The sequence below is a fragment of the Octodon degus genome, unplaced genomic scaffold (assembly GCF_000260255.1).
Source record: "Octodon degus isolate 3935 unplaced genomic scaffold, OctDeg1.0 scaffold00291, whole genome shotgun sequence".
In the NCBI taxonomy this organism is placed as follows: Eukaryota; Metazoa; Chordata; class Mammalia; order Rodentia; family Octodontidae; genus Octodon; species Octodon degus.
The window spans coordinates 1,980,162-1,990,104 of NW_004524867.1; the positions used below are offsets into that span (position 1 = coordinate 1,980,162).

At 48.0% G+C, this 9,943-nt stretch overlaps 1 protein-coding gene across 1 annotated transcript in view; it reads right to left on the reverse strand.

Annotated features, from left to right (window-relative positions):
- Sts (steroid sulfatase) overlaps window positions 1-9,943 on the reverse strand; it is a 228,678-nt gene that overhangs the window by 118,312 nt on the left and 100,423 nt on the right. The window contains exons 3-5 of the mRNA XM_004647186.2: window positions 3,191-3,331; window positions 1,534-1,655; window positions 1,307-1,429 (exon numbers count right to left, since the gene is read on the reverse strand). Of these exons, the coding sequence (XP_004647243.1) occupies window positions 1,307-1,429; window positions 1,534-1,655; window positions 3,191-3,327 (382 nt within the window). The 5' untranslated portion in view covers window positions 3,328-3,331. The remainder of the gene's footprint in view (window positions 1-1,306; window positions 1,430-1,533; window positions 1,656-3,190; window positions 3,332-9,943) is intronic.

Genomic DNA, 9,943 nt, shown 5'->3' on the forward strand with positions numbered 1-9,943 from the left:
CACCAACCCATCCACACACCTGTCCATCCATCCACACACCCATCCATCCATCCATCCATCCATCCATCCATCCATCCATCCTTCTATCCATCCATCCATCCATCCATCCATCCATCCATCCATCCATCCATCCTTTTGTCTCTGTATGTATATAGCTATATACATGCAACTTATCTATCTATGATCTGCTTATCCTACTCACCTATCATCAGAATCACTTTTATTTACTGTGTAGCCACCCATCATCTCTTCTGTGATTATTTCTTTCATCTGTCTATCCATTGCTCCATTTGTTTGATGTACATCCTTTCATCATTATTTATCTATCTACCTACCAGTCTATCTATCTATCTATCTATCTATCTATCTATCTATCTATCTATCATTTCTTCATCCATCATCTATCCACCCAGCCACCTACCCGCCCAAATGATCTATCTACCTACCAGTCTGTCTGTCTATCTATCTATCTATCTATCTATCTATCTATCTATCTATCTATCATTTCTTCATCCATCCATCTATCCACCCAGCCACCTACCCACCCAAATGATCTATCTACCTACCAGTCTATCTATGTATCTATGTATCTATCTATCTATCTATCTATCTATCTATCTATCTATCTATCTATCATTTCTTCATCCATCATCTATCCACCCATCCACCTACCCACCCAAATGATCTACCTATGTATCTATCATCTATCTATCTATCTATCTATCTATCTATCTATCTATCTATCTATCTATCATTTCTTCATCCATTCATCTATCCACCCATCCACCTACCCACCCAAATGATCTATCTACCTATCAGTCTATCTATCTATCTATCTATCTATCTATCTATCTATCTATCTATCTATCTTTTCTTCATCCATCCATCTAGCCACCCATCCACCTACCCACCCAAATGATCTACCTATGTATCTATCATCTATCTATCTATCTATCTATCTATCTATCTATCTATCTATCTACATCCTGACATCAATTTATATCATTTATCCTTCTATTACCTATTCATTAATCCTTTCCTTCATCTAGCTACTCATCCTTTCATCTATTCTCTTATTTTTATTATCTGTCTCTCCACCTCTATCTCTTAGACACACACACACATAAAAAAAAAAAAAAAAAAACGTATATATACACACAAGAACACACATGTACACAGCCAAAGGGTCCAAAACACTCTGTCCTCACTTCAAGGTATGGGACGTTGATTGTGACATCACTCTGAGCTGGCCCAAGGCCTCTCCCAGTCTCTCCCTAGCCAGACCCAGCTCCTCCTCATCCCATACCAATCAGTGCTGTTGAGTAGCCTTGGTTCCTCAGGAGTTTGGCAAACGTCACCTCGCTGGTGGGAAGTCCTCCCGAGGAAGCTGAGAACAGGTAAACGCCCACCCGGAAGTGAGTTGCCATTCCTGAAGCAAGAAAAGTCATCCTTTAAGAATGAGCAGAACACCAGCGCCAGAGGTCCCCCCCCGCCTCCGAGGAGGACAACAGTGGGACACACACAGTACGTCACCTAAGCGGATGGGATAGCGGCCCGTCATGAAGGCTGCCCGGCTGGGCGTGCACAGGGGTGATGCTGCCAGGTGCTGTGTGAGTTTCACTCCCGCATCAGCCAGCCGGTCAATGTTGGGGGTTCTGGAAGGAAAGACCTGTGTCTTTCAGGATGGACATCAACCATCCATACGGCTGTACACATCACACACAAGGACTCCGACAGGATAAAAGAGCTGCTCACGTGTTCCTACCCATGCCCTCTAGGGTACCAACGCTCAGTGCCTCCATCTCTGGGCTCCAAAGAGAGACAAAGTCCTACTGCAAAGGGTTGCCAGTGGGTGGTCAACTTGTCACACCCAGCTGAACTGAACTCGTGTGGTGCTGGGGGTGGGAGGCCCACTTGAGGGTTGTGGCCAGAAGCATGGGAGGCAGAACTGGGAGGAGCTGTTGGGAGGCTGGTAGTGAAGCTGGTGGGTGCTGCCAAAAGCTGTAAGAAGCTATTGCTTCCCTTGAAGGGCCTTGTCCTGCTCAGGGCTTTCCTGATGACCTTGGCTGTGCTCACCAGAGGAGGAGCTTGGGACCTCACTGTCGCTGGGAATGGCCACAGCTCACTTTTTGGGAGCTCCGGTCCTCACCTTGAGCATCACTTCCTGACTCCAGATGGGGAGAGGATGCCCAGCCCAGCCTCCCAGAGGAGCTTTCCCCACTGGCTTTCCTGATGGGAACTCGGCTTTGCTCATCACCTGAGCAGCTAGGAGCTCACGGTTGCTGAGGATGCTGTGCTTCTCCTCCAGGGAGCTCTGGGCATTACTTGGAGCATCGCCTGCTGGCTGCAGAGCAAATTCCTGAGCCTGCTAGCACTGATCCCTCACCTTGCTGGCACAGACTTCCTAGCTTCCACCACTACTCTCCGGGCCTTGGCAGCACAGATCCGTGAAGCGGGCCCATATGAGACCCTGTCGTAGGCCCTGGACCTCCAGCTGGACCCGTGGGGGGCACTGTGATGAGGTCCAGGTCTTCAGCTGGACTCAGGCAAGCCTTTAGGCTCCAGGCACTCAGCTGAACTCTTTGCTCTTTAGGGTGTGGATAGATTTCCCGCACTCTTTGTATATGATTCTTTGGGTGACTATAAAATAATCTACGCATCCTGAATTGCATCGTGCCGTTGGGAAAACCCCACACCAGGACACTACCCATGGATTACAGCAGGCTGGGAGGGCGAAGCATGACTAAGCCTCACACTCGACCACAGCTCCCTTCCCATGACCTCAGGGTCCCCAACGGCTCAGATAATTTGTCTTCTCTCAATCACATGCCCAGGAAAGCCAGTACTTTTCTCTCTGCCTCATTCCCACATATCCCCGGGGAAGAGCCAGCAAAGACTCAGCAGCTCCCTGGAAGGACACCGGTCTCCGACCCCCACAGCACTGGCAATCGGTCTGCCCTGTGTTTCCCTTTTAATTTAGTCTGCATCCCATTTTTTGTATAACGAAGCTCCTTACCCAGCTATGTTCACGTCCTGCTTTGTTATTGCAGGTGAAAACAAAACTCACCCAGAATACCTCTCTTCTATGGAGGATTTCCAACGCTTCCTTGGGGTGCCCAGCATTAGTCACCCGCAGAGACCCCGTTGGGACCCACAGCCACGTGTTCATCCAGCAGCTGTATTCACATACCTGAGAGTCTTGTTCCCATAGCACCCTGGATCTCCCACACCAAGGTCATCGGCCATCAGCAGGACGATGTTGGGCCTTCGGGCTGGCTGGCTCCGAGCTTCCCACAGCAGCGCCAACAGGAAGACGCCGACCTTCATCTTCCTGCACAGGGCAAGGGGACAAAGGCAGCTGAAGGTGCTAGTTGCTGCCCTCCTGCTCTGAGAGCCTCTCTGTCTCGCACAACTTTGGAAGAATTCACTCTTCCTCCCCCTGATCCAGACAGAAGGTGCTTGAAAGACACTTAGGTCTGAGAAACAGTGAAGCAAAGGAGCCATTATCACCCACTTCCTACACATCTGTTTCCAAAACACACGGTTCTCTCCCAGTGCTTAGCCGCGACCTCTCTCTTCCGACCTGTACCAAAACAGAGGCTCTGTTTAGAAAAATGAAAACACTGGCGCTTCCCATCCGCCCTTTGTTGAAAGCCGGCTCCATCCTGAGCTAAAAGTTTGCTCTTTGAACCCTGGAAAGACAGGTCCTTTGTTCAGAGCAAATTTGCAATGTCACACTCTTTCTGAAATGAAGTGTGACACTGGGTTGGGAAAGTTTGAAAAAGGGAAACGTGGACAGCCTTTAAAACTGAACGTGTATGGCTTACCAGCCTCGGGCAGCTCTGAGAGTTGCCCGGTGTGCCTAGGAAAGAGAATCGGCCGGGCCCAGGGAGATAGCTCAGTAGAGTAAGCGCAGGGCCCTAAGTTCAATCACCAGAACCGGGAAAAAACAAAACAAAACAAAACAAAAAACAAAAAACAGAGAGACAGACAGACAGAGAGACAGAGAATCAGCCATTGGCTACATTCACTGCCACTACACACACCCGGTGGCATTTCATTCCGTGTCGGGATATAGGCAGGAGGAATTTGCAGGGAGGACGGTGGCCTGAGCGCCACACATGTTGCTAACAAATATTGACGAAGGAAGGAGAGCTTGCGCAACAGAGCAGCCACGGAGACCCCAGAGCGCCTGCCTGCCCTCCTCGTCGCCCCAAGTAGGTGGGCTTCATTGCCCACCGGAGAGATTCAAGCACCCGTCTCACTCTCCCTCCAACAGGTGGGCACTGGGGAAGCCAGAGAGGACCTTTGCAAAACCAGTGACATCGGGAACAGAGAGAGCAAAGAGAAGTCTCACCCGGGGCGGGGGGATAGGCAGCCCACGGAGGAGCGCACCCCACAGCCCCTGCCTGGTGGTCTTCTCTGCGCATGCCCTGGTGCCGCAGGAGAACGCAATGTCAAAGGCTGCTGCCAGCCACAAGATCATTTGGAATTTATGCATACAAGGGCTGCTGAAAACATAAGGGGTGTGCTGAAACATTTTTCTTAAGTTATTACAGTAAAAGATACACTTCCATGAAACCTTTTCAAAATCTTTTCCACCACTTCGAACGTATTCATCCCTTCCTTCTTGGCACTTTCTGTCCATTCCGTTTCTTTTCTTTTCCTATCTAATCTATCTATCTATCTATCTATCTATCTATCTATCTATCTATCTATCTATCTTAGAGAAGTGTCTACAGGGTGTTCAGGGTCTCATTAATAGAATGGACTTGTAGTGATTCTCCTGTTCACAGCCTCCCAAGAGCTGGGATTACAGGCACGCGCCACCACGCCCAGTCTCAATTGCCATCTCAGCACGCCCCAGGGACGGGGCCGACACAGCAGGCCCGGGGATCAAACTCCCGGCCCCTGCGCCTGCTTGCAGGTGCTTTATTCCGCTGAGCTATTTGGCCGGCCTCCACGCTGTTTCTGAAGCTGAAGTTTTGTTTTACGTGTGCTTCCGCATTAAATATGTATAAGCCCTCTACGCTGAGGCCATAGGGAATTTCCTTCTGTTCCTCTCTCCCACGGCCCTGTGAGTAAATAAATATTCACTGAAATTGTTTACTTGAGCCTGTGAAAGAGTACATACATACCAATTAGACAGCGAGGGTAATGAGTTACCTCTCAGGCTCTGGACTCCATGGAAGCAACAGAGCTCAACTCCTGCACTTTTGGCATTTGGGATGGATGGCCAGCTCTAAGAGCCATTGTCCTGTGCATGCTAGGAAGCTGAACATCGCTGGCCTCCATCCACTAGGGGTCAGTAGTGCGTCTTCACTTAGCCATGATAGCCAAAGGTGCCTCAACACTCTACTGCCCATTCTTTCAAGCAGAAAAAGAGCAAAACCTAAGCGCTATTGAGTATAATCCCATCACAGATAAATATAAGTTTCCCTGAGAGATCAAATGCTTGAAACCAAGAAAGAGCTGTCAACTACTTTCCTCTGAGGCCTAGGAGTAGCATCTTTTCTTAGGACATCCAGTGAGCTTGGTTTACCCAATCATCCAATCCAAGTTGCTCCACCTGTAGTCTCTGAAGGTCAGTTAGTCTGAGAAGAATGAGCTTTGCTTTTCTGTAAAAACCAGGGCATCTTCAATCCCCCGGTATGCCTTGCCGGCCCCGCCCCCAGGGCGCAGCAATTGAGACTGAGCACAGTGGCACATGCCTGTGATTGCAGTGCTTGGGAGGCTGAAAGCAGGAGGACAATTCCAAGTCCTATCTGTGTAAGGAGACCCTGCAGACCCCATATGAAATACATAAAAACAAAACAAACAAACCGGCATCATTATGGAATATGTGAATAACAAAGCATTAGATGAATGAAACATAAAATATTCCATCATTTTAAAAAACAAAATGGTAAATGTGAGAAGCTCTGTGATGACAAGTGGGGAATTTCTTATTTTAGTTGACTTGGTACCTTCATTGTGAGATTCTTAAGCTTCATATAGTGATTAACAGTGAATGTTAGTTCACACTGAGTCACTCTCCTTTCTTTCCTCTCCTCTCTTATCCTCTCCTCTCCTGTCCTCTCCTCTTCTGTCCTCACCTCCTCCCTTCCCCTCCCCTTCTCTCTGTCTCTGTCTCTGTCTCTGTCTCTATGTGTCTGCCTGTCTTTCTGTCTGTGTCTCTCTCCCCCTCTCTCCCTCTTTCCCTCACTCTCTCTCTGGTACTGGGGATCAAATCAGGACCATGCCCTTGCCAGGCAGGTACTTATGCCACCAAGCTATCTATCTGGCCCATGAGTTACTTTCTACAAACAGCTTAGAGGAAGAAATGTTTGTTTCATCCCATAATTTAAATGAGTTTCTTTCCAAGTTTGTCAGGCTCCACTGATTCTAAGCCTGTAATGAAGCAGAAAGGTCCCGTGGAGTAAAGTGGACCACCTCACAGAGGCCAGGAAATGGAGAGAGTTATGCAGGAAGGATCCAAGAACAAGATAAAGTTGACACCAACGTATGTCTCTATGACTCAATTCCTCTGCCTCAGTCCCACTTCTGGCTTGTGAAGTCCCAAATGGATCAATAGATTAATCCATTTATGAATTAAGAGCCATTATGATCCCATCATCTTCAGAAAGCCCTGCCAAGGAATACATAAGACTTTTTTTTTCCTTTTTTCTAAGACAGTGTCTCTCTACACAGTTCAGGCGGGCTGTGAGCTCACTTTGTAGCCCGGTCTGGTCTGGAACTCACAACAATTCTCGTGCCTCAGTCTCCCGGAGTGCTGGGATGACACTAGGGACACTATATGATATTTACACATGTAGGTCTGGTTTATTTCACTTGTGAGTACATACATCTTCAAGTTGCACACACTTATATATGAAGGCTTTGAGTTTATCATAGGTGTGTGCCACCATGCCCAGCTAAGAGTTGCAGGGCAATTTGAGATCTAAACTATACCACTCTTCGGCTTTTCAAATATTTGTGTGAGGGAAAGAGTTTACTTGCTAGTTGCGCTGATTAGAAGTGATGCACTTTAAGGAGAAGTTAGTCACGGGACAGAGGCCGGCTGTGGGGATCGGTAGAAGTCACGTCACATTCACTTTCAAGGACAGAGGGAACTGTTCACACGTGGAAAAACAGCGATGCTTGTAGATGACTCATCTTGATTAACGATTACTCTCCTCATGGAGTTATGCGGGATGAGATCCTTGTGTTTTATTTATAGTTCTGGACACTTACTTCACATAAATCATACAGTAAGCCTAGAATGAAATGATTTATCCACTGGTACAGGCTCGTGATGTTCTCTTGCTAAAAACGGGATAGAAATAAAACAGCCCCTCAACATTATGATTATGCAATGAAAGACATGCTGTGGCTTCCTGCTGGCCCCGTGAGAATGGTAGATGGGCGTAATTAACAGATACCCTCTCCTCCCTTCAATACCATGGCAAACCTGGTTAACGGTAGACCTCCTTTTTAGTGAAGCAAAGTCCAAGTGTGAGAAAAGACCAGCATAACAGAAAGGACCTTCTTTGGCCCTCATCTCCACCTTGAATGGGATAACACCCTTCCAGATGCCCTGGGAGGGAGAAAGCTCCCCTTTTCTTCTGATATCCTATGCATTTCTGAGTTTCAAGGATACAAATGGGTTCAGAGCTGAAGCGGGTGTGTGTGTGTGTGTGCGCGCGCGCACGTGCGCACGTGCGCTGAAGCTTCCATGGACCACTAGAGGCACCCTGAAGACTTAGACAGTGCTGGTAACCTCAGGGCCACACCTGCAGTGTCCGCTCTTCTCCTAGCTCTGTATTACTTCATCTTGGTCAACTTAAAAAACTGAGGAAATACCCACCACAATGTGTGTGCATTTGAAGTAGTTCGTACGCTTTCCTCAATGCTGACCTCAGGAGAGTAAGATGTATGAGGTCCACTTTATATGACGGGCTAATTTTATAAAGGGAACAGGTAGATGTATCTCACAAATCTTGAGATTTAAGGACATGGCTGCAGCTTCCATGCAGTTCTGTTGAAGATTTCAGGCAGATGGCAGGAGAGTGGGCCAGAGGCAGGGACCACGTCTTGAAACAGGAATCTTGGAGCTGGGTGCAGCCAACCTTGCTCTTCATGAAGGCCCTTCTTAAAAACTGATGGCCACAGGAGAAAGACCTCAATCCCTTCCAAGGGTAGATTCTCAAGTGACCCCAATATCACTCACTAGACCACATTCTTTAAAGATCCCTACAGAACCCCTGATATCACCAACTTGGGAAGAAAGCTTCTAACACATAAATCGATTGCTCCCAAAACACATGCAGAGCCCAGTGCCAAGTACCAAAGAAAGACGCATCCTACCAAGAATTGCGGCTTCGTGTGTTTAATTAAAATTCCTCACAATCCTGCAACATACAGGACACTAAGGACCACGAAGGGTTTTTCTTAATGGCTGGGAGGTTTTACGGGTCATAGAAAGACTGAGAAAATAGCACACATTTCTCATTATAAAGAGTGAGGCCCCAAAAATTTGTGAGATCACTAAAAGTACCTATTGATGATGCTACTAAAAGCTTATGGTTGGGGCCACTGGGAACTTCCATGGGCTGGATTGGCTTCAGAACACATAAGCACTTTGGGTCATTCAAAGAGCATACTACACATACTCACTATAGATGGGCATCAGAAAACGAGGGCCAAAAGGTCATGTGTCACAACTTCATTGCCACTTGCATGTTTCGCTTGATAAAAAAAAAAAAAAAAAAAAGAAAGAAAGAAATCACTTGAAGCTACAGCTTCTTGAGTAAATGCAGTAGAAAGGAAAATGCATATATTGTACCTAGCTTTTAATTGACAGTTAATAAATATAATATTTATGCAATACAGTGTGATGTTGTACACATTTGAGGGATATTGTATATACAATGCACGATGATGACATCGGGACAACTGGTATACCCGTCTACTCCAACACTGGTTGTCCCCTTATGTGACAGCGTTCAAATGCTTCCCATAGCAATTTTAAGATATATAACAAATTATGATCAGGTGCTGTCAGGCTACGGCGCTAGAGAACACGAACATGCCTTGCTCCACGCTCACTGTAATTTTGTAGCCACCAGCCAATGGCTTAAGCACGATACCCAGGAGCAGGCTTCTGCTTTCACGTAATGGAAAGGTTGCTCCTGGTGGGGCTGCTCTGCGTGCCGCGGGCAGTGTAGTGCACCGCTGGGCTGCTACACTGGGTATCAGCAGCGTGCCAGCCCAAACGTCCTCCCGTTCTCCACGAGCACAAAACCGCAAATGGCCCTAGCTCTTGCCCAATATCGTCCAGAGGACAGGCACCTCAGCTGACAGCCGCCGAGCGAGTCGAGGCACGGCATGCTTGGCACTGTCCAGTGTACACGGCAAGCTGTAATCCACGGCACTTGCTACCCGAGGCGGGCCACTTGACACCGCCACAGACTCAGGAATGCCAGGGCGCTGCAGGGGACACGGGCCACCTCTGCTCCCTCAAGAGCAGCGTCAAAGCTGACAGGGCATGACTTTCGGGGATACCCCCATCTAAAGGCTCTCACACTCCTGGCCACAGATGGAGGGAGCTTTCTCCAAGCAAACAAGCGAGCCCACGCAGAAAACCTCCCATGCCCCACTCACTCTTTCTACCCTTGCCTTTTATGCGGTGTACCTGTATCCCTTGGTAATGCGGCAAATTTTTACCCACTTGTCTTTTTATTAGGACTTATTCTACCCCAAACAGTCATTTTACCCCTCGCCTCGCCTCTCCTGCCCTCGCCCGTTCTGTCCTGTCCTGTCCTGTCCTGTCCTGTCCTGTCCTGTCCTCTCCTCTCCTCTCCTCTCCTGCCCTCGCCTGTCCTCTCCTGTCCTGTCCTCTCCTGTCCTCTCCTCTCCGGTCCTCTCCTCTCCTGCCCTCGCCTGTTCTCCCCTGTCCTGTCCT